The 24,295-nt window shown below is 37.0% G+C and overlaps 1 protein-coding gene across 1 annotated transcript in view; it reads left to right on the plus strand.

Annotated features, from left to right (window-relative positions):
* DOCK4 (dedicator of cytokinesis 4) overlaps nucleotides 1-24,295 on the plus strand; it is a 224,539-nt gene that overhangs the window by 190,603 nt on the left and 9,641 nt on the right. Inside the window, 15 exon segments of the mRNA XM_059817216.1 lie at nucleotides 697-790; nucleotides 6,074-6,222; nucleotides 7,285-7,371; nucleotides 9,028-9,132; nucleotides 11,427-11,568; nucleotides 12,186-12,352; nucleotides 13,673-13,759; nucleotides 15,428-15,604; nucleotides 19,087-19,170; nucleotides 21,013-21,132; nucleotides 21,488-21,609; nucleotides 21,868-21,988; nucleotides 22,493-22,574; nucleotides 22,791-22,900; nucleotides 24,088-24,255. Of these exon segments, the coding sequence (XP_059673199.1) occupies nucleotides 697-790; nucleotides 6,074-6,222; nucleotides 7,285-7,371; nucleotides 9,028-9,132; nucleotides 11,427-11,568; nucleotides 12,186-12,352; nucleotides 13,673-13,759; nucleotides 15,428-15,604; nucleotides 19,087-19,170; nucleotides 21,013-21,132; nucleotides 21,488-21,609; nucleotides 21,868-21,988; nucleotides 22,493-22,574; nucleotides 22,791-22,900; nucleotides 24,088-24,255 (1,815 nt within the window).

Below are 24,295 nucleotides of genomic sequence, written 5' to 3' on the forward strand. Positions count from 1 at the left end.
AACAACAAATAGCAGTTATACATCCAGAAATCTTTAGCCACTTCTAGAAATTTTGTCCTGGATATCACTTTAGAGTGCAACTTATTATATTTCAGTCATGCAATGCCATATCTATGCATGAGTTACCAGTTCCCAGCATCAGTTAGGGCTGAAGAAATCACATTTTTCATTCAGGATTGCGCTGTTTACAACACTGAATAGTTCTTTGTGAAGCTACGAAAGTCCTTCTGGCATTTTGCTGTGACAGAGGGAAGAGTAGACATACCAGGCAGTAGATATTTTGTTAAAAAATGAATACAGAAGTCAGAGTACTGTCAATATTTTAAAATCAACATACAGCTTTCAGCAAGATGTTAAATGGCCTAAGTATGGATATATGTGTGCACTTTTTGGATGGATTAGTATTTATAAAGAAAGAACAGTCAGATTTCATTTCTATCAGGTTCTTCCTCTTACGTTCTATGAGAATTTAAATAAAAAAACATTCTGGAGCATGTTGACTTGTCTACTGAAAATTTACTATTCTATTTACTATTTCTTACTGTATTACTGTAGTTCTGTGTAATGACTTTGTACATGTGACACTTACAAATCTATGCATGTATTTCTACAGCATTATGTTTGAAGTCTTTTGTTTGTAACCGCTATCATATATTTATTAACTACATTTCATTACAAAATCCAATTTTATTGCAGAATTTTTACAAGACTGAATTGAACAAGGAAGAGATGTATATTCGCTATATTCATAAGCTGTATGACCTACATCTGAAAGCACAAAACTTCACAGGTAATTGAGTACAAACTAGAGAAAGATATTTAGGACTGGTCCATGATTTGCAGTCTTTTGCAAACCTGTAAGCAGTGCAGAGCATACCGACCCAAGCAACAGCTGAGTTTCCTTGTGCAATTAATCTTTCTCAAAATATGGCTTTTTTTTCAGCCCCACAACTCTACTACTTGCTGTGCCACGTTGAATGTAAATGACTACTATTGATACACACTAGCAATAAACGTGTGATATGGTCATTCTTCACCCAAGAGGAGTAAAGTTTTCAGGAAGTTTTTTATGAGTCCATTTGGTAGTATCTGAGCCTATATACTTTTTTGTAATGCTGCTGGTTAGCTGTTTAGTGTGGTGTTTCTACACGGCTAACTTTTAGGTTAAAAAAAGAAAAGAAAGGAAGACCCATATCACTTATTAATGATGAGACAGGGACCCTAAAACCTGTAACAAGTATAGCACTTTGCTGATGTCTTTCTGAATCTTCACATATCACATTTGTCCAGGATTTCTCAATGCGAATTTAGTGCCAGGGCTGGCCATTACCTTTTAAATTAAGAAATAAGAAAATAAGGTACATGGTTGTTGTTTACACAACATAAAGTGCACTTCATTTGGGTAACTACGTGCCATCAGTAATTGCTGGAGAAGATAAAATCAGTATCTCTTTAAATTATACAATCTTTCGTTGCCAAAATATTTAACTGAACTTATAATACCTCCATCTTTTCCCCAGTGTATGCAATTGCAACTGCATGTGTTCAGAATCTCTCCAGAATTTTTTTCTTCTTAAAAGCAGATTAGTTGGCTGGGGATCACTAGTAAACAGGCTACAGGTACCTACTGCCACAGCAAATTTTCTCATGCTTTTTTGTTATCCATAGGAAAGATGCTTTGCTTGCAATTTCCACAGTCCCTTTGCAGTTCATGGGTTTCAAGTGTAGACTAGATAGCGGGATATATTAAGGAGAGATTTTAATTTCCTCATGTGACCCAGCAGCAGTGAGCCACAAGAAAGTTTTGATTATCAGGCAGTATCTTTGCCACAGCTGGCTTTTATGCCAAACTGTTAATTTCCTGAATTTACATAACAGATCTTAGTAACTCTTTAAGTAATGTTGAGTACCCTTTATGCATTGGCTGCTAATATGTGTCCAGTTTACCTTCAGCAGTGATATGAATCTAATGTTTTTTAATTGTTTTGCCATCCATTCTTATTTTAAACAGTGTTTTGATCAAAATTTATCTCCAGGACTTTGTTGTATTTCCTGTGGATTTATTATTAACATGTGTGATTTTTGCATTCTTTGCCACGACTGATTTTTTTATTATTTTTTTTTCCCCCATGTGAGCCTTAAGGAAGGATCGTCTCACACCCATGGCATTGGGATAGAGACTAGAAAACAGACTTATGTAGTCCATTGCATTGCCTTATCAATCAGTGACAACACATAGACCTTTTGTAAATCAACTGGTCTAAAGTACATGGGAGTAGGAAAAGAAGTTTGCTACTTCAGCGGCATTCCTCCATGTTGCACCATTAGTTCTCTAACTGCATAGTTTCATTATAGGGATGAAGCCAGCTTGCCCGTAAAATATTTTTTCTCTCCTTTCGTAGTATGATATACAGGACTGTTTCTAATAATACTCTGGGAAAAAAAAAAAAGTCCTTTTTAATATAAACGTAGTTTCAAATCTTTCTTTACCCAGCACTCAGCTACGGCTATAAATATAGCTCTTTTGAGGGTGAAGCATATAAATGCACTGGTTCCTTTTGCGCCCCCTCAGTCACCTGAGAAGTGTAATGAGATTGTTCTTGTATCTATCCATCTTAGAAATGTTTAGGTTTTTGAATCTTTCCAGTATAAATTGAATTTCCCACATTGTAAGTCAACCCTGTTTATCTCTCCTTACTGCTTTGGTGCACAGCCGTTACTTACAGACTTTTCCCAAAGGTACCAATATATTATTTCTTATGCTGGCCACTGGCAGACGTAGGATACTGGGTAGAGGGACTCTTCACACCTTTCATCCAGTATGGCCATTGTTATTTTAGAAACCTTCTATATACATTTATGATAAATAAAAAGAAAGTATTGATATGGCAGACAAAAATCTGTTAAAACGAAGGACTTGCATGCCAAGTTAGAAGGGAAGGGTCATAATGAGCTATCCTGACATGTATTTATGCTCTGCTATCTTTTGCTTCCTTATGATTTTGAATGATTTGTTGTTATCAACTTCATGGATTTTTTTAAATTGGTATATAAATGTGCTGCATATTTTGAGTATCAAACTGTAGCTTGAAACTATGACAAAGGATGTTACCAGTCAAGCAGCCTGAAAGCTGTGTGATGCCAGAATTAAGATTGTCTGTGTAACTTCAGCTGTCTCCCTTGCACATATGTATTGCAGTGCAGGATCATTTGCATCATGCTTAGCATTTTAGAACACTTGGATTCAAAGCACACTCTCCCACAAACATCTGCTGCAGTGATGGTTTTTCATCCACAGGTTCTTAAACTGGACGCATAAGAGAAACACTACTGTAAGAAAAAACTGTACAGTTTGGTTTAAGTCACCTGTCTTATGGGAACTCATATGGCAGAGGCAGAAGTAGGATATGGTTGTCTGGGACAACCTTATCTTGGCATAAAAAGTACTTTAGTACTTTATAGTTACTTTCTGCCTTATGTACAACGTATAAAACCCACAATACAATAAGTCCGTTAGGCAACTAATTTCTCCAGTGCAATACGTCTCCAGAACGTGGCTCATCTTTGTACTGACTGATGCAAAGTGGTCCTGTGAGTGGAAAAATAGACTATGAACACTAGCTTAAAAAACAATAATCATAGAATCATTAAGGTCGGAAAGGACCTTTTAAGATCATCAAGTCCAACTGTAAACCTAACACTGCTAAGTCCACCACAAAACCATTTCCCTAAGTGCCTCACGAACACATCTTTTAAATACCTCCAGGGATGGTGACTGAACCACCTCCCTGGGCAGCCTGTTCCAATGTCTGACAACCCATCTGGGTGAAGAAATTTTTCCTAATATCCAACTGAAACCTCCCCTAGCGCAACTTGAGGCCATTTCCTCTTGTCCTGTCACTTGAGAGAAGAGAACAGCACCCACCTCATCAACAGCCTCCTGTCAGGTAATTGTAGAGAGCGATAAGGTCTCCCCTCAGCCTCCTCTTCTCCAGACTGAACAACCCCAGTTCCCTCAGCCGCTCCTCATAAGACTTGTGCTCCAGACCCCTCACCAGCTTCGTTGCCCTTCTCTGGACATGCTCCAGCACCTCAATGTCCTTCTTGTAGTGAGGGGCCCAAAACTGAACACAGGATTCAATGTGTGGCCTCACCAGTGCTGAGTACAGGGGCACGATCACCGCCCTACTCCTGCTGGCCACACTATTTCTGATACAGGCCAGGATACCGTTGGCCGTCTTAGCCACCTGGGCACACTACTGGCTCATCTTCAGCTGGCTGTTGATCAATACCCCCAGGTCCTTTTCTGCAGGGCAACTTTCCAGTCACTCTTCCCCAAGCCTGTAGCACTGCATAGGGTTGTTGTGACCCAAGTGTAGGACTCCGGCCTTTAGCCTTGTTGAACCGCATACAGTTGGCCTCGGCCCATCGATCCAGCCAGTTTTTTTACCAAGTGAAGAGTGCTCCTGTCCAAGCCATGAGCAGTCAGTTTCTCCAGGAGAATGCTGTGGGAAATGGTGTCAAAGGCTTTAATAAAGTCTAGATGGACTACATCGATAGCCTTTCCCTCGTCCACTAAGTGGGTCACCTTGTCATAGAAGGAGATCAGGTTAGTCAAGCAGGAACTGCCTTTCATGAACCCATGCTGACTGGGCCTGATCACCTGGCTGTCCTGTACATGCTGTGTGATGGCACTCAAGATGATCTGCTCCATAATCTTCCCCAGCACCAAGGTCGGGCTGACAGGCCTGTAGTTCCCCGGATCCTCGTTCCGGCCCTTCTTGATGATGGGCATCACATTTGCTAACCTCCAGTCCACTGGGACCTCCCCGGTTAGCCAGGACTGATGGTAGATGATGGGAAGTGGCTTAGTGAGCACTCCTGCCAGCTCCTTCAGTACCCTTGGGTGGATCCCATCCGGCCCCATAGACTTGTGGGTGTCTAAGTGGTGTAGCAGGTCACTAATCATTTCCCCTTGGATTGTGGGGCCTTCATTCTGCTCCCCATCCCTATCTTCCAGCTCAGGTGGCTGGGTACCCAGAGAACAACTGGTCTTACTATTAAAGACTGAGGCAAAAAAGGTATTCAGTACCTCAGCCTTTTCCTCATTCTTTGTCACTGTGTTTCCCCCCGCATCCAGTAAAGGATGAAGATTCTCCTTAGCCCTCCTTTTGTCACTAATATATTTATAGAAACATTGTATATGCACAGTTAGCCAAATTGAATTGTGACATAACCAGTATTAATTCTGGTGTTTCGTAATTGGCCAAAGTCTGAATTTGCAATAGAGAGATTAGTTTAGTATTAGCTTTAGTGTACCATTTCGGAGATATTCTTTAAATCAAAGTAAAAATAATAATAATAATTTTGTTATTCCCAGATAATTTCTACCAGCCATGATCTAAAGATTACTACACAGTTCTCTGACCAGAGGGCAACAATAGGTTTGATCCTTCCAAACCTAAAAATAAATAAATAACACACACACACACACCCCCCCGCAACTTTCTCTGTGCACTTATAAATTATTTGTTATGGTAGAGTGTTAAGGCTCAGCTATGAGGGATTTATTTCTATTATGGAAAGATTGGAGTCTATTAAGCACACATCTGCCTCTCCATTTCCCTCACAGCCCCGATGTATTTAGACTGTGTTCACAGTCCTATCTACCTTCTTTCCTCTTTCTTTATTGATGTTCCTCATTGTCTGGCCCTTGTTCCTTTGCTCAGACAGCAGAGCCATTCAGAGTTTCTCCTAAGCAGTAGGGAAGACTAGGGTTAAGCAGGAAATTGTTTTTTTTATTTCTCTGTCCCCTTTCTATTGTCAGACTCCAGGAAAGCTGTCCCGGTGACTCCACTCTAAATAGTGTGTGAAAATTGTAAGCTGAATTTATTGTAACTGTAGATAGTAACTCTGGCCAAAACCAGTGCTACCATCTGTCTTATACTTGAAATAAATCAGTTACCCATTAAAAAGGTGCATCTTATAAGGACCATTCACATTTCTCTGTATTTTTTTTGGCTGTTTTGTTTGTTTGGTGTTCATAAGTACCGTGCTATAATTTGTCTTGTAGAGGCTGCCTACACGCTCCTGCTGTACGATGAGCTGTTGGAGTGGTCTGATCGGCCACTGAGAGAATTTCTCAACTATCCCATGCAAACAGAGTGGCAACGTAAAGAGTGTCTCCATCTGACCATTATTCAAAACTTTGATAGAGGAAAGGTAAAATAGTCCTATTTTACTGAGTGGATCTGGAAAGGATCGTTTATTCATTTTAGGACATTACTTCCAGGGTTGCAGTCTTTTCTCATATAGAGGGGAAGTGTTTGTTAATGCCTGATTAAGCAGTTACTTAGTGACCGAGTAGGTTTCTTCCAATCCTGTGTTTGTATCCTAGAAATTCCACACTTACACATGAGAATAATTTGCACTTGTGTAACAATTTGCTTTGTAACTGTCAAAGTACTTTATAAAAGATAGTATAATTTCTCCCCATTTTAAAGGTGGTGAAAATGAGCCACATAAAGCTTATGAAATTCAGTTAGTGACCAAGTGAGGAAAAAATTTCAGGGGTCTTGGATTATAAGGACTATGTTTACACCTTCTAAATCATTTAGTGTCTTTTAGAACAGCAATTGCAGAATCTCTAAAAAGGAGTGGGTTTTAGGGATCACAGTTCATTGTCATCACTGAGAATGCTGATTCTGAATTAAGTGAGAGTAATTATCCTGTAGTCTAAAATTTCATATAACCTTTGTATGATGATTTGTCTTGTGATAAACAAGCAATTCATTACAGTTTTGTGTAGATAGTGCAATATCCATGTAAGCCTTGTAAATGTAATGAAACTGATGTTAATCATCAGTTTTTTCAGAAAACTCTGTAATCAGCTTATAGAGTTTAAATTATATAGTGCAATAAAATATTTTCCAATCTGTTAAGGATATGTTAAGAATACGAATTTAAAATGTGTAAATCATCCTCTGTTGAATCAATCTCGTATGTAGTATCAAGAGATGTGTATAACTCTTGCAATGACTTGTGTCTTGTGCAGTGATGGTCCTGTAAGAATCATTTATTAAATAAGTCTCTAAATATTTTTTTGATCCTTCAAAAAATTCATCAGTATTACTCAGCAGCTATCAGTATGTCTAATGGACAATATGTTCAAGTATTTTCAGTTACTGGAAGTATGACTTAGTATAGAAAGAACAGACCAGTAATAAAACACGAATTGTCAAAAAGTTGCTTTGAAATTACTGAACATCTTTTACTTGCTTGCAGTGTTGGGAAAATGGCATTATCTTATGCAGGAAAATTGCAGAACAGTATGAGAGCTACTATGACTACAGAAACCTCAGCAAGATGAGGGTAATGTACCTGAGTACTTTTCATCAATCACAGATGCAAAAGCTTTTTAGTTTGGGTTTTAAAATACTACCTAGAAAATTAAATTTGCCACAGAACTGTCCTTAGGTTTGGTTTGCAAACTTTCTTTTTTATCTTGTGTTTTCTTTCTATAATAAAGATTATAAAAAAGGAGTGTGAGCTTTTTGAAGAAAAATGGGAAAATAAATGATCTTGCAACGTTTGTACCTGTACAGCACCCCTTTTGTGTGCATGCTTATGCAGAAAAAATACATTATAAATTCACTTTCATTGGTTTCCTATGGTTTATCCAGGAGATGTGCTCTATGCAGTCATTTCCTAGGAGCAGCAATATATCTTTGCAGTTGTAACTGTGAGCAAACATCTTGCAATAAGCACTGTACACCTTTGCAATTTTTTTTGTTTACTTCTTAAAAATATGGTCTGTTTAATATCATATAGCCAAAATGAATCTTTCCTGACACAGTCTTCCTGCTTTCTCTCTCATTTTTCCTAGAACTCTAAGCATTGTTCATTCTTTCTGATACTGTATTTTAAAGATTACTTAGTCTTCCCGTTTCTTGTTTGCTTCTGATGGATTCAATTTTATATTACAGCTTCCTTTTTAAATATTCTGTATGTCTAGGATGCTTGCTGCTATGACTGACTGAAGTATACTTAGTCCAGAGCTGCTTAACATTGTCCTGCAAAATTCTCAACACAGAGCTATGTGGCAGTACTCCCTGTAATCTGCTTTTTCCGTATATATTTAGCTATCCCAGTGGCAGAATCCTATAAGCAAAAGCAAACTGACTATCATCATGTGAATAAAATAATTAGTTTATGCATGTTTAATTAATTGTATTTAATGTGGTTCGTGTTTGAATTAGGAAATATCCTTCTATTATATCTGTGCCACCTGTGTCAATCCAAAAATGGAGGTGCGGGAATCTCTCACAGCAATATAACTAGGCAGCTATTGATAACATATACACATTAAATAGCTGTCTGCTTTACCTAAAATAGGGCTAATACTGTTCTTTTTTCACAGTATTACAAACTTATTAACAGAGAATGCTCTGCTGAAATATCATCAGAAAAAGGGGACTTAAACATTAAAATCACTTTCTGTCAGTGTTTTGAGTGAAATAAAAGCAGGATATATTGATCAAAAATGATGTTAATTGATGTTGTGAGATTTTTTAAAGGCACATTAGATGCTTAAATCATTGGAATCTGGTATGATTTGGACACAACTCTTGAACTGGACTTTGCTGACTAAACTGATCACATTACTGCCATGTGTTTGGATGATTAGCAGATTACTGGGTCATATGTTTCAAACTGTTTCTATTACCTCCATTTTTCATTAAAAAACTATGCATGTTGTCATTAATCTAATATTTTACCCCTTTAATATAGGTACTTCATATTTAAAAGCAATTTTTGTTTAATTCTTGGAAATTTTCAGGTCATTAAGAGGTATAATTATTTAATCTGATGCATTCAGAGACTTCTAGATGTCCTTGTTACTCAGAAGTGCATCGCAATTCCAGTACTCCAAAGCAGTGTGCTGGAAGACCCTCCCTTTTGTGATAGCTTAAGGTAAAAATATGTTTTCAAAAAAGACTAATTGCATTTCTTATCAATCTTACCCAGATGATGGAAGCATCTTTGTATGATAAAATTATGGATCAACAGCGTTTGGAGCCAGAATTTTTCAGAGTTGGATTTTATGGGAAAAAGTTCCCATTCTTCTTGAGAGTAAGTGAATTGAAAATAAACAGAATGGACTAATTCTGGAATTCGTGCTGTCATTCATAATCACATTCTCTGTGTGAGAATTTGATCATACCATATACAAGTTCTTATCCTATGAGAAACAGGGAATTCTTTGTGGTAATTAATGAAATATCCTCATATTTTCATGGTTAAGAAAAGGTCCTGTCTAATGGAAAGACAAATGCTAGGTTTCCAGCATTTCATGTTCCCATTCATATAATATTCATGTTTATGTTGGAAAACATGCACCTATACTATTCCACAAGCTAACATCATCTTTTCATGATAGTTTGTTCCATTTATCCTGTTCTGCTTCTGCTGGTGGTCACTCAGAACGCTGTCAGAAGAGGTATCCCTTGGCAGTGGGACATGAGTAATTTAGCATTTAAGTAATTACATTCCCAAGTTACTTTTTTTTTTTTTAAATTACTTAGAAATTCAACATGCTGAGTTTCATTGATTATCAATGTACTAAGACTGACAAGATAGATAAAGTTACCCTTGGCCATTGCTCTTGGATTCTGAAGTTACTGAAGTGCCCTTGAAAATGTTAGTCGTGTTTACCCTGTTCTCCTCTTCCACAGTCTGCAGCAATTTAGCTGCATTGACTGTCACCTTGGGAAGAGAACAGAACCCATCTTATTCATGGAGCCGCTGCAGTTGTAATCCAAGGTCCTCTTCCTATGGTAATTCAAATAAGTGATAAAGGAACCTCCTCTGTATGGTGGAGGCCTAAAAAGCCTAAGTTTTCTTTACTTTTGTGGTAAGGAAAATGACAAATGCCAAATGGTAAATATAGCATGAAACTCTCCCCTTTAAAAGCAATGCAGAAAAAGAATCTGATGGGCACGTAGTTTTTGATGTTACCTAGTAGTCATCTGAATATAACAACTGTATAAACCAATTTGAAAATGTTAACTAGAAAGAATATAATGTTTAGATTACTAAAAATACGTCAACAAATGAAGTAAAAGTACTGGGCAATGTTGCACAATTGTGCAGTACTTTCAGACCTGTAGGTCTTTCACTGCTTATGCATCTGCCCAGGAAGTATTTATGCGTTTTCCAAGTTAAATGTACATAGCACAGATTTATGCTTGCAGCACCAACAAGGAACACCTCAAAACTTACTACATTTGATTTAATTTTTTTTATGGCAAAACAGTTTGTAACTCTTTGAAACAGCCTGGCTGTGTTTGCTATAGAAGGAAAAAAGAATAAAGCTTCAGAATGAAGCTTTCACATTTTAATTTGTAGTTGCACAGTAACACTATTACAGTTGATTTCTTGTAGCAATTCCCGTGAAGGTCCAGGCTCTCAGAATTCAATGCTTCCTGTCTCTGTTGTCAAGATACTATAAAGACAACAGCTGTTTCTATCTAAGTCTGCTTCAAGAGGAACACATTAGTAATGACTTTTTAGAATTTTCTAAGACAGATTTTAAAAGGAAATTAATTTAACAGTTTTTAGAAAAATGGTTAAGATATTTCCTTATTTCAAACATGTGCAAAGAGAATCAAACCAAAAAGTACTGTCCACAGCTACAGGAAGCCCTCAGCACCACCATGGTCAGTGACTAGTTCCAACGGGTACTCCAGATCTAGGCATCTCGTGCTTAATATAGGTTGTGTGTTGTGTCTGTATTGATGTTGTACAATCTCATGAAAATAATAGTGCAACTTCATAGCGGGCATCCAGGTAAAAGAAATTATGTTGGAGCCAGGAGTATTCTTTTACTTCATATTGCAAAAAATGGATAATTTTAATTTACCAGGCTGATAATTCATAAGCATTTAGAGGATAAGGCAAACTGAATGCATTCTACCATTTTCTTATGCATTGTTTTTCTTCAGGATTGTATAACTTCAAGGCAAAGTTTCCTAGTAGCCCATTTCATTGTTTTAACTGTCTGTTGCATTATATTTTTGTTATATATTTTATACAATCTGATATGTTATGTTAGTTACATACTTTAATCCAACAAGAACAATTTCTCCCTTCAGATTTTTATTAAAACTTTAAGTATAATTGTTCAATTTTTCCAGACTTTTGAATAAAATATACTTTATATGGTAAAATTTCCTTCTTCCAAGTAACCTGTTCTTTCTAGATTTCTGATTTTCATTCTTGACTTTTGTTTCTTATTTTTTCCTTCTTAAAAGGATGTAAAAATTGCCTGGAAAGTCTGTATTTAAGAGCATGTGTTTGGATCTATCTAATGATACCCAATTACTTTCACATAACTTGCTCTTGTTTTTTTTTCTTACTTTGCTCAGAATAAGGAATTTGTTTGCCGAGGACATGACTATGAAAGGTTGGAGGCCTTCCAGCAGCGAATGTTGAATGAGTTCCCACATGCCATTGCTATGCAACATGCTAATCAGCCAGATGAGACCATCTTTCAGGCAGAAGCACAGTGTATCCACATAATCACAAACCCATACACTGCAGTTACGTCTTTCATGCTTTTAAAAAATGCAGGTACACCTATAGCCAATTTCAATCACAATGTGCCTCCACTGAAATAAATGGTAGGTGAGAATTCCCCTGCAATTTGTCCCAGTCGCTCTGTTATGTTTGGATGGTTTTTGTGTAATTGTTGGTTTTATTTAAAAATTCCTTGACAGGTTATTAAGATTCTTACTTTAGCCAAAATACTTGTAGAACTATCACCGCTGCGATAATGGTGTATCAGTTCAAGTTACAGTAATTCAAGTTCTTTCAATACAACACAATGTTAGCGTGGCATGACATATTGTGTGTAAGAATATATTTAACTAAATCCCTTTACTGCATGTACTGTTCCATGTAAGTAGCTCTATTTCAAAAATAAATATGAATTTTTCAACAAAACAGCACAAAGAAATGCCAAAACATTAAAAAATCTCTCAGGTTCCTTTCCCAAGCTATTAAGAGTCTAGAAGCATTTCATGATACACAGTTTTTAAAGAATTTTTTTTTTCTGTCATGCTTCAGGAGTCAATATGCTTTGCTAATTTGAATGAAGTGGGATAGCCTTAACTATTTACATATAGATTTGCAGATTTATGCAGTGACACCAATTCCAGAGAACCAGGAAGTCCTGCAGAGAGATGGCATTCCCGATAACATCAAGAGCTTTTACAAAGTAAATCACATATGGCGATTCCGATATGACAGGCCATTTCACAAAGGGACTAAGGACAAGGAAAATGAATTCAAGGTAAAGTACCATGCCCTTTCCTGAGCTACTGGACCTATGGATTAATTTGTAACGTCCACAATAGTTGTATTATTGAAACATCACCTACAGTTGTGTTATTCAACCAAGTGTGATATAGCATTCTCTAGAGGAGACGATAGCACAAGTTTGACTATTTCATTTCTCATTTTCATTAAAATAATATGAAAAATATATGGGAGATGGGAAGGTCTTGTTGTATATGGGAATAGGAGAGAAAAAAGTACCCATTTGGTTTTGCATCCATGATATATAGAAGGCAGAACTGGAGACAGCGGAGCAGCCTCCAGAGAAGTTTATAAGGCAAATGGGAAAACATTAAGTAAGTAATCTGGGGTATGGATAGGATTGCCAAAAGTTACCTCTCCCTAGAGCAAGGGAGAGACAGTTTTGACTGAACTGCAGCATAATGTTCTGTTCCTGTGTTATCAAGACTAAAAGCTACTTCTGAACTTAGAGATTGCCTCAGAGAACAGCAATAGTTCTTTCCCTAATATGTAAATGACTTCTGTTCCTCCTAATAAAAATATCACACTGAAAATTCATCTTGCATTTTTCTGGTGTAATTTTAATTCTGACCCACTAGAAACACATCCTGATGCAGAATATATTTTGGTATTCATAGAACAACACACAAAGAGACACACAAAAGAATTATCCCATAATAATTTCATTATAAAGTTAGAGGAAAGAACTGTAAGGGTAATACATTAGCTAAATTAAGTCACTATTGCTCTCTAATTAAAGCTTAGGGCTTTATTTTAATTGTACTTCTTGTATATATTTTGTGTAAGCGCTATGCTATGTGTTGATTTGTCATTTTACAAACTCTTGCACAAAGTGCTTAACAGTAGTTCATTTGAGTATCCCATCAGCCATGCATTGTGGAATCTCAAATAGGACTTCACAGAGCAGAGCTGGTCACTCTGTGTGGTCTGGAACTTGTTCTGCTTCTGAACTGTCTCTCTTCTCAGATGTTATCTCAGAAAGGAGATAATAAAATGCTAATTTAGTTGTGAGTGACTTTTGGAGATTAGGGGACAACATATAGTAAAGCATAATACCATGTTTAAGAGCGAAGAATCAGCAGAAATTAATGCTTAGTAGTAGGTCCTAGAAAGTAAGGAGAAAAGTGAATGCCATGGGCTTCTGGGATAGACATTTCAGTTAGAAATTTGGATGTTAATACTTTTTTTTAATGTATACTGTTACTTAAATGAAGGTATTCATAAAGAAAACTGGGAATAATTAAGAAAAATATAGAGGCAAATTCAGGAAATAACTTGGTTTTGTGTATTGTAGAGTCTATGGGTGGAGAGAACCACACTGATCTTGGTGCAGAGTTTACCTGGAATATCTCGTTGGTTTGAAGTGGAAAAACGTGAAGTAGTGAGTATGAGACTGATTGCAATACATATTGTGGGTTGGTTTACTTCCTTATCCATACCTTATTCGATGAACTACTTTGATTTATTACCCATCTCTAATTTCTTTGAGCAAGTTTTTAAGCTGGCAACAACAAAATTATTTACAAAGTATTTTGAGTTGTCTGGTTTCTCTTATCTTGAAAAGCACCACCCTTATGATTCATTTAAACAGTTGAGGAAAAAAAAGTTGAGAATGATAATGGGTAGCCAAAGGCAACATTTAATGTCAGCAAATTACTTTCTTAAAACTCAGCACGATGTAAAGTTTAATACTTAGAATATCTACAGCTTAACTTATCTTTCAGTATTATTGAAAAGTAAACATTATCCAAGTTCCTGTACTATAATAAACACCATGTGGGTATATCTCCGTGTCTGCCTAGAGCTCTGTTGAAGTTCCCAGATCTCAGCACGGGCAGGGAAGCATGCCTACACAGAACCTGTAGGAATAGGGTCTAATGTAGCAATCTGTTACTGACACATTGTAATTTCTTCTCCTTCCTTGTTCTTCTATTTCTTAGAAAATCCTTAAATACATTTCAAACGTATTCGGAGGAGTGCCTCTCATATAAAGATCTCTAAATAATTGGTCAATTGTTGAGCCCAGGAGTATAACATCCGTAACTATTTTCCTTCCTGTCAAAGCCAGTCTTACAGTAGTCCCATTAAACATAGGGATACCATTGTACAACTGATTTTCTCTAAAAATCTATTGTGTTTTTCTTTTATAATAGCAACAAAATGTCATTCGTTCACTGGCCTCATATTCTCCTGTAGAAAACCAAAAATGGAATTTAGTAAAAATCAAAAAATTGTGTGTGTCAGGAGAAATTTTGTTAGTTGATTCCTACTGAGTCCTTACTAGGTTAATATGAGCCCTAATATGAAGATCCTCAGTTTACTATCGTGTTACCATTATAGTCACTTTTCCTGGGTATGTACTAGATCATGACTCAGATCTGTGCTTGTATGTTTTGGTAAATTATGGCAACTACAGGCCTGTACTCTTCCCATCGCTTAGCTTTTCGCTTTTCCTGCAGTTCATGCTACCTGTGAGAAAAGCTTCCACACCCTCTAGAGAGGACAGGCACACCCTGCTTAAGGACTGCTCTTGACTATATCTTGATTATCATCTTAGCTCAAAGCTTACAAACTCCTCATCCATAATGTCTAGTTGTTGACTTCATTGTGGGTAGGGGAACTAGCTCACCCATACTTAAGCTCTGCTCTGTGCCCTTAACTATGGTGAAGCTCCCCCTGACCTCGAGCCCAGTTTAGGTCAAGTTACCAAGGACAGTTAGGCCCTGAATTCCAACAGTTCTGCCGCAGGCTGAAGTGTGTGAGCATTTTGCAGCAAGGGCTGAGTATCTCCTAAGGTCAGATAATGAATCTACAAGAGAGGGAGGGTTGTTTATTTTCGTCCTTGATTACGTCATAAAATTAATTCTCTCTGTGCTCAGAGTGTACGCTCAGAGAGTGTAGCCCAGGTGAGAAGAACTTTTTCTGCCCTAATACTCTAGAACATAGAATAACATTGTTTTCTTTCAAGAAATCAAAAATTACCTTTGATATGTTTCATCTTGCAACCGAAGATTATGTATGTTTGCAACGTTCCTCACTCCTCTTTCAGGTGGAAATGAGTCCCCTTGAGAATGCTATTGAGGTCTTAGAAAATAAGAACCAACAGCTGAGAACACTCATTAGTCAGTGTCAAACTCGACAGATGCAAAATATTAACCCTCTCACGATGTGTCTAAATGGGGTCATTGATGCAGCAGTTAATGGTGGAGTTGCTAGATACCAAGAGGTAAGCAATTTATTTTCTGTTTATTAAAAATCTGTTATAATACAGTTTCTTACTGATTTCTTTCTCTGTACAGATGCAGCTCCTGTCTATGAATTGAGGACAGGATGTACTGTATCAATAATAGTTTTAATTATACCAAATTGTAGTTTTGGATGAGGTGATGTTAAATATGTATACCTTTATGGTAACAACCATTTTGCTGCAGATAGTCCCATAAACTTACTCCAGTATTGAGTTGATTCACATTAGCCTTGCATTCTTTAGTGGTTTGTTCGGGGATTTTTAAAGAAACAGTTAATTGTGACTATATTATTATAACATATTCCCTCCCCTTCTGACTACTTCTGGTCGACCAGCAAATTTACTTCAGTGTGCTGACATGCTAATTTTAAGACACACACGCACATATATATACACATACGTATATATACACACACATATAAAATTCTTAACAAGAAGTTTATTATCCTGAAGAATCATATTTTTCTAGATCCTTCTTCTTTCTTTTCTCCAAGTTTTTAAGGAAAGTTGTTTTCTGGAAAAATTTAATAAGAAATAATACATATAATTGAGAAACGTCTAACGCTGGATTTGTTCCTGAAAGTTATTCCTCATTATTATCATCTCTGAATCACCTTAGGAGAACCTTAAATATTTGGGATGCTGTATTTCCACAAAGTTCTGTGGAATTTTGAAACTGCAGTAGAAAGAAAGGAAGGATTTTTTTTTTTTTCAGCTTAGCTTGATCTTCCTCTTTCTCCTAATAGTCTTATGAAATACTTGAGTCTGCTGGTTGTTCCTTTTCCATTGAAAATGTCAAGTTGAATAACATTCTGTCCACTTGCCTCAAAGGCTGCAGGATTTGGTGTTCACTCAACAGTATTAAATTTGATAAAACTGTATCTAAATTAAACTACAAGAAATTGAGTCCACTATAGTGTTAGAATCTGTCATCAAAACTGCAATGTTATGAAAATTGTGAGACTAAAGCAAAGCAGTACCACGTTTGATGTTTCCCAGCTGCCTTTAAACAACAGCAACAAAACTGTTTAGTATAGTAAAGCGCCACAAAGAGAATCCCTTGAGAAACACAGTCATGTCAGAGCTGTGTCTGCTTTGAATTAGCAGTGTCAGAGCTAGCTCAGTGTCTCTGCATAGTTTTCGATTCTTCACGAGCATATTAAAGGTTCTAGCTTGCTCCTTTCTTATTGTTGTTCTTAGCTGCAATTCTTGATCTCCTAGGCAGTGTTCATGTTTCGATTCCCTTCTGTCCTCTTCTTCTGTCTCTTGCTATATATCTAAAATAGGATTTTTCACCAATTTGTGTTGTAAACACCAAAACTAGATAGCAATAGTTGTGAGATTTGGGGTTTTTTTTCCTGTTTCACCCACATTCTCTTTGCATGTCCCTCTTTTTGTTTTTATATGTCTTCCTGCTGTTTTGTCACTTCTTCTCTTTTCTACCTTCCTCCTTTTCCTTTCCTCTGTAAATGCTTTTCTCTGCCTATCTGTTTCACTTGCTTTTGTCTTCTGTCTTGTATGAAGCTCAAAACTCAACTTCAGTCTTGCAGCATGTGGTCTTGAGGTAAGCATGACCATGTCTTTACATTTATTCTCCTTTCCTTTGGGCAACTTCCAAGCTTTAAGTGTAAGACCCAGCAAATATGTCCTTTGGCCAGCTGCTGCCTTCTTGATTCTGCCCTCCTTTTTATTTTTTTTTCCTTCTTTTTTCTCCTGATGTGATAATAAGCAGCCATCTCTAATTATTCAGCACTTTGGCCAGTACTGCAGGTGTTAAAGCTACACATTCACTGGTTTAAATACAGGAACAGATTCCAGGAAAACCCACGAAGTAATAGTTATTATGCAACACCTTCCTGCGTGCTAAAAAATGGCTGTAGCTGAACCACTGATTTTTTTGAAATTTTTCTGAACACTGCTGGAAGAGTGTGTTTTGTGCCCACTAACACCTCTCAAACTGCAATTTCTACTATAACTTATATTTCTTTTAGCTTCTTTACATGTGCAAGAAGAGTAGAGGCGCTTTCATGATTAATCACTGGAAACCACCAGATTTAGTAAAATTCTGATTTTTTTTTTTTTTTCCCTAAAATACTGGTGATTTTGTTTGAAGTTAAGATTATTACATCTCTGACTCATATTACAGATCTGTATAAATCTTAGCCCAAAACCACTGGGACACCACCTGCTTGATATTGAAATAACATTAAGCTTGTAGCTGAGGGGGAAAAAAACATCAGCTGGCAGAAGTTTGGGATTTTAGCAAGTATCAGAGGGTTCCTTTTAACAGTTTAAACATGAATTCTTAAGTCTATTTATCTGCAGTGAAAGGAACATGTGAAATAAATATTCTTCATTAGAGTATCAGCATTTTCTAGACAGGTCTCAGCACTTCCTTGTTACAGGTTGTCACAGCATGAAATTTTGGAACTGAATCAGAGGAAGGAGTATATTTATCTCCAGCTCCACTGCTCCCCATATTTACTAATGATTCTGCATAGCAAAGATTTTAACAGCTAAAGTTGGATGGAGAACCTTGTAAGAAGTATGCGATGGAAATGCTAAGACAGGTGCAAAAGGAAAACACAGCACAGAGCAGCCACTATTATCCTCTCAACTCTATGGATAGAAAGCCATGTGTATGTATAGGTATGCATCCAGACACTTTTTGTGACAAATGCATTTTTGAGAAGGTGTAGAAATCTCTCAACTGAGCAGCGTCAAGGATTGTTGCAAATTCAATATAATCCCCTTGCAGGGTAGGATAGGTGCCATGTTAAGAAAGATGCAATTGTGAACAAACAGGGGAGTGCTATGTCCAGGCCATTGCTGGTGGGTAAAATGACTTTGGGGTGCTATAGCTGGTACAATTTGAGCATTGGAGGTGCGGTGGAAAGTCATGTAAGCTCATGAACACACCTGGATGTTGGTTAGATGCTCCTGAAGTGAAAAGTGTGGCTTTTTGACATCAATGTCATTGTGAGTTTTTTAAAATATTATTTATATTAAGAGTGAATAAGAAGATAATGTCACAGCTCCAACACATATAATGGCATACAATTCCACACTGTTCTTAAGATATCTTTATATTTAAAGGATAATGAAGCTCCTAGTGTGAAAAGACAGGAAAATTTAACTCTAATTATTTGAAACTCCTGTGTCACAATTAATGGGGAAGAGATACTTAGTTCAGGTGACCTGTGTTTGGTTTCAACTCTGATTTGCAGGTTTCCAAATCTGATTCAGGATCTGTTCTGGATATTGAACAACTGGTAAATTCCACTCAAGAGTGGCTGCATGTTTTTTGCTCATAGTCTCCACCAATACATATGTGAATAATTAATTATTATCCTCTGTTGCAGTAGAAAGGAACTTTTGTTTCAAAAATGTCATCTAGAAACTTGTTTAAAAATGATGTGATTTAATCAATTTATGTTACTCTGTGATTTTATTCTGCTTAGGCATTCTTTGTCAAAGAATACATTTTGAACCATCCAGAGGATGGAGAGAAGATCACACGCTTGAGAGAGCTGATGCTTGAGCAGGTAAAGTGGGGAAAAGACTGACAGGGTGGCCTGCTCAGGTGTTCTAGCTAGAAGTGTCCCAAAATAAAATATAAAATTTCAGAGGTTAATATTTGCTCAGTGGTCTTCAAGTAGAATCCAAGTAGACAGCAACTTCTTATACAAGCAGCTTTCTGCGTCACGTTAGTATTTTTTCCCTAGTCCTTTTCATCGTCATTTTAATCACTTCAAACTATTCTAAATTAAAGGTTGAATGAGAGGCAAGTTTTTGTCTTGTGATGCTCATATGTAAATATTTGCACATTTTACCACTACTACAGAAGAAACATTATCTCATTGAAACATTTGATGGCTTCAGCAAATATTTGTATGATGTATTTTACCAATACTACAGAACAAACATTTTCACTACAAGGTTCAGCGTAAGAGCAAAGTAACCCAAAAAATGTTATTACAGTGGAAGATATCTAATAATAATTGCCAAAGTAGGTAGGCAGTAAAATAAACACCAAGTGATTAAATTAAACAGGTGAGTATTCTATGCATTATGTGATTTTTGTATTATTTCTTCATTATTTATAAGACAACGACCTACCAGCCTCAAATATGAAGTGTCTCCATTTGGAAATGCTGAAGTAAATTATTTTGGTCAAACGATCTTACGAAGTATTTCAGCTTTTTTTAACTGACCTTAACCTATCTCTGTTCTGTGTAGCATGTTGAAATTTCAAACTTTATTGCCAGCTTGGGATAAAGAGGTCAGAGTATTGGAATTTGGCAAGACAGAAATTCCATTTTTCATCAGCATTGTGGTATCTTTTGGTCAGATCAGCCGAAGGGAGAGATCCTCAGACAGTATAAATCAGAATAGCTTCACTAAGCTCACTTCAATTTCATTTAGATAATGTATAGTAATTTACATTGCAGTTTCGTTTTTTCAAGCTATAGTTAATCTCGTTAACCCTTACAGTTTAAAACTGGAGTTAGTAACTTCCTATGACAAAAATGTGAATTCCAAGTAATAGCAGTGAAACCCTGTCTGGCACCCACACATGATTTAACAGAAAATGCAGGGCATTCAGAAGGGGCGGGATGGCTCTGTGTGCAGATGGATGTGCTGCAGTCCTGACCTCAGGTCAGTGAAGCTTGCGCAGCTGCGTGCCCACTCGCAGGCTGCCTGAAAACGTCAGCTAGTAGCTCTCATCCAAAGATATTACAGCATAGTGTAGCTATTTTGTTTTTAAATTTGAATTTATCTGATTCCTCATGTAACCAATTCAGTATTTTAAATGCCTGTGACCAAATTTGAGCAAGGCTAGAGTTTTAGCAATGTTACTCTGCAGCCTGTCATGCCTTGTGTCAACAATATACATAAAGCCACCACTTACTGAGGTCTCTAGGGAGTTGGAATAGGATAGGGAACGATGGACTTCATTGAAAATGTATTACAGGGTCTCTGGTGGGTGTGGCCATTGCTATTGTTTCATGCTTTTTATAACTGTTCTTGTAGAAAATGGCTTTTATTTAGGGTTTAGAACTGGTCCTTTGTAAAGTTGCCATTTAGGCAGATTTTTCACTATGTTATCCATAGTGTTTTTTTATATTAGAGTTGAATTCACATTGGCCAAATCTTTGGGAAAGTTGAATAGTAAAATGGGAAGAGGCATAAATCCTCTTATGTATTACAGGTTTTGGTCTTAGGCCTTGTTTGATTACAGGTCTGTCAGGGATTTAGATAGATGCTTTTAATACAATGCGCGTTTTGTTGGATTTTTTTGATTAGTATCCTAATTGATGATGAAACTTTAAAGAAAATGGATCAAAAATATATTTTTCCCCTCTTTCCTCCTGTCTCTTCTGCAGGCCCAGATTCTAGAATTTGGCTTGGCGGTGCATGAGAAGGTGGTGCCGCAGGACATGAGGCCGTTGCACAAAAAGCTGGTGGATCAGTTCTTTGTGATGAAGTCAAGCTTGGGAATACAGGTATGTGAGCAGGTGCATGGATAAACCAGGAGACCATTTAGCTGCAGTAAGGTTTAATTTTCCTAAGCAACAAATAGTGACATCTTTTGGTTGTTTGTCCACATTACAACTTGTAGCATTCTTACAGTACCACAAAGCAAAGAGAAAGTTAATAAACTTTCTGTACAGTGCAGAGAAAAATAGTCACATTTTACAAAAGGGAAAGTATCATCAGTGAAAAGTTAAAATATTTTTTTTTACTAATGAGGAAGCTGATCCAAAATGCAGATTTAACTATTCAAATGACTATCTGTATCTTACAAAATGCTTAGTGATACTGTTAATTTTAATTAATCTTCTTCTAACAACTCACCAGGAATTTTCTGCCTGTGTACAAGCTAGCCCGGTTCATTTCCCAAATGGAAGTCCTCGTGTATGCCGAAATTCCGTACCTGTTTCTATGAGCCCTGATGGTGCCAGGGTAATATCACGACGCAGGCAAGTTAAATTACTAGAAATTGATAGAGATTTCTTTTACTCACAGAAAATGACCCATAAGATACTTCCATTGTGTGCATGCTTCCTCGTCTCTCTATCTCTCTCTCTCTTTCTCTCTCTCTCTCTCTGTCCCCCTCTCTCCCTCTCCTAATAAATCCAAATTAAACTGTGGAGATATAAACATGTGCTGTTGTCACATGAAAAATTATGACTGGCAACTAGAGTTAACCATTTTGTATTTCAATATTCTTGTAATAGTCCCTTGAGTTACCCAGCTGTCAATCGGTATTCATCCTCATCACTGTCATCCCAAGCTTCTGCTGAAGTCAGCAATATCACTGGGCAATCAGAAAGCTCTGATGAAGTTTTTAACATGCAGGTACGAATTATTGTCATTCTTCAAACTAAACAGAATATTTCTTACAAGGCTATTTACTAAATTTAAACTTCTATTATTTAATTCAGAAATCTCAAAGTTATTGATGATACTTCTTTTAAAAAACAAATCTTTAAATGGGCTGTTAACCTCCTTGACTTAGAAAGAACAATTTTTATGTAACTGTTCCTTCTTGTTTAACTTAAAGCATGAATTTTTTACAAAAGTAATAAGCAGCAATGCAGTATAATGCGAAGTCATCTGACCTTACATAGACTTTTCTGTCCAGTTGTCACAGTTGTGATGTAATTATTTTACTATATTAATTACATTTCTATTTTACTATTTTACATTAATGCTCTTTATACTGGTTTGCTATTTTGAAATACTGAGAAACTAGTCTAACAAATGACAAGTTCTTTGTTTTAGTGAAACGTATGTTATAAACTTTTGTTTTCCAAACCAGTAAATGTGATATAGTAACAACAGCATCTCTTCTATACGCAGCCTAGTCCGTCTACCTCAAGCCTGAGTTCTACTCATTCTGCTTCACCTAATGTGACCAGTTCTGCTCCATCCAGTGCCAGAGGTCAGTGCTTGTTTCCTGTGGTAAACCAAATTAAATAACGATACATTACACAGCTGAATTTCTGCATGATATCACTGGTCAGACATCAAATGTAGCCAATTGTTTGAGGAATGTGAATTTTTGGGGACAGAGGATTTCTTTGTCGTAAGCGTAGAATTGAAATGTCTAGTGAGTTTCACTACATGAATTAAATCATTTGACACGTTTATATTCTAGCCTCTCCTCTGTTGTCTGACAAACATAAGCATTCCCGAGAAAACTCTTGCCTGTCCCCCAGAGAGAGGCCCTGCAGCGCCGTCTACCCTACCCCTTCAGAAACCTCGCAGGTAGGAAGCTTGTTGGGAGGCCTCAGAACAGAAGTGGCTAAGAAGATGATAAAGGCACTTATTGAACTTTGGGCAGATTCATTGTCTGGTGATTGCTGTTAATTTTCAAGGGGCTTTTTTTTTTTTTCTAAGCAAATACTCTAAAATATTTTACATGAAAGGGATGTGAATAGAATACATGGTGCTTGATTGTGTTTCTGCTTGCTTTGTCTAAGTTTAGATCTGGTTTTGATATTTACTCACTACAGTGAGAGAGAGATGCAAAGACTTATCAGATGACACAGCCTAGTTTTGTGAAACAGCAGCATTTGTTCAATCTAGGGAAGAAGAAAGAAAGAAAAACTGTTATCACGGCAGTTGTCCATGTTGACCTCCCCTTTGTTTCTTCCGAAATAGCTAATCCCAGCCACTGTGAGATAATAACCCACTCCATGTGGCAAATCCTATTTTTCAATGTAGTTTCAGAAAAAAAAGATGGAAATTTTGTTACTCCAGAGAAAAGAATGAGTTGAGTTCTTACCTTAAAATTACTGTTACATAGGTCTGTATGAAATGTGTATCTTTTGAGTTATCTGAAATGCAAAATGAGCTTAGTCAGCTGGCCAATTTTAAATCCTTATTTCATCTTTTCTTCTTAATGGACCTACTTTCCTAAAGTGTTTTCCTTTAACACAGTTGCTGTTTTAACTCGTGCCATCACACAATGCATGTCTTGCTGAAGCTGAGAAAGACTAGACCATAAATACAGTGTGAAAGGCCCTGGTCTCAACACTCGTTTCTACCAGAAATTTTGCCTCTGATTAAAAAAAAAAAAAAAAAAACAACCAAAAACAAAACCCACGTGGTGTAATCCAGGATCCTGTATTTTAGAAATGATTTGTTGGTTTCTCATTAGTTGTATTCCTGTCCCTTGCTTCTTCAGTTATTGAATTGGCTCTTGACTTAATTTTTTCCTCTTTTCTATTTAAGTCCTCATGCTGTTACCTGAGGGCTTAAGAAGTAATACTGAGGCTTAGCCAGACTTATGGGCAGTTCTCAGGAACCACTTACTGATATATCTACTGGGCTCTTTCTCAGTGGTAGTGGAGCCAAACCAACATACAGGAAAGACCAGGAGATGTTCTTTAAATAAAGCGGTTTTACAGTTTGCCGCAAAGGAAAAAAAATTATCCCATTTTTGCTCCCAGACTGCAAACTCTTGCTTTGCCAAGTGGAATGCGACTTCTATCCCCCACTCTACCCGAGATTCAATAAGGGAGGCTGAGGAGCTCGTAGGCCCAGTCTCCACTCTCTCTGAGACTCGCCCGGCAGGAAAATCTCCCAATCTGTCTCTACCCTCAGTGTCCCAAGAGAGGGTAAGTAGAAAATTAACTTGCTTGTACAGTGAAGTATATT

The sequence above is a fragment of the Gavia stellata genome, chromosome 4 (genome assembly GCF_030936135.1).
Source record: "Gavia stellata isolate bGavSte3 chromosome 4, bGavSte3.hap2, whole genome shotgun sequence".
Lineage (NCBI taxonomy): Eukaryota > Metazoa > Chordata > Aves > Gaviiformes > Gaviidae > Gavia > Gavia stellata.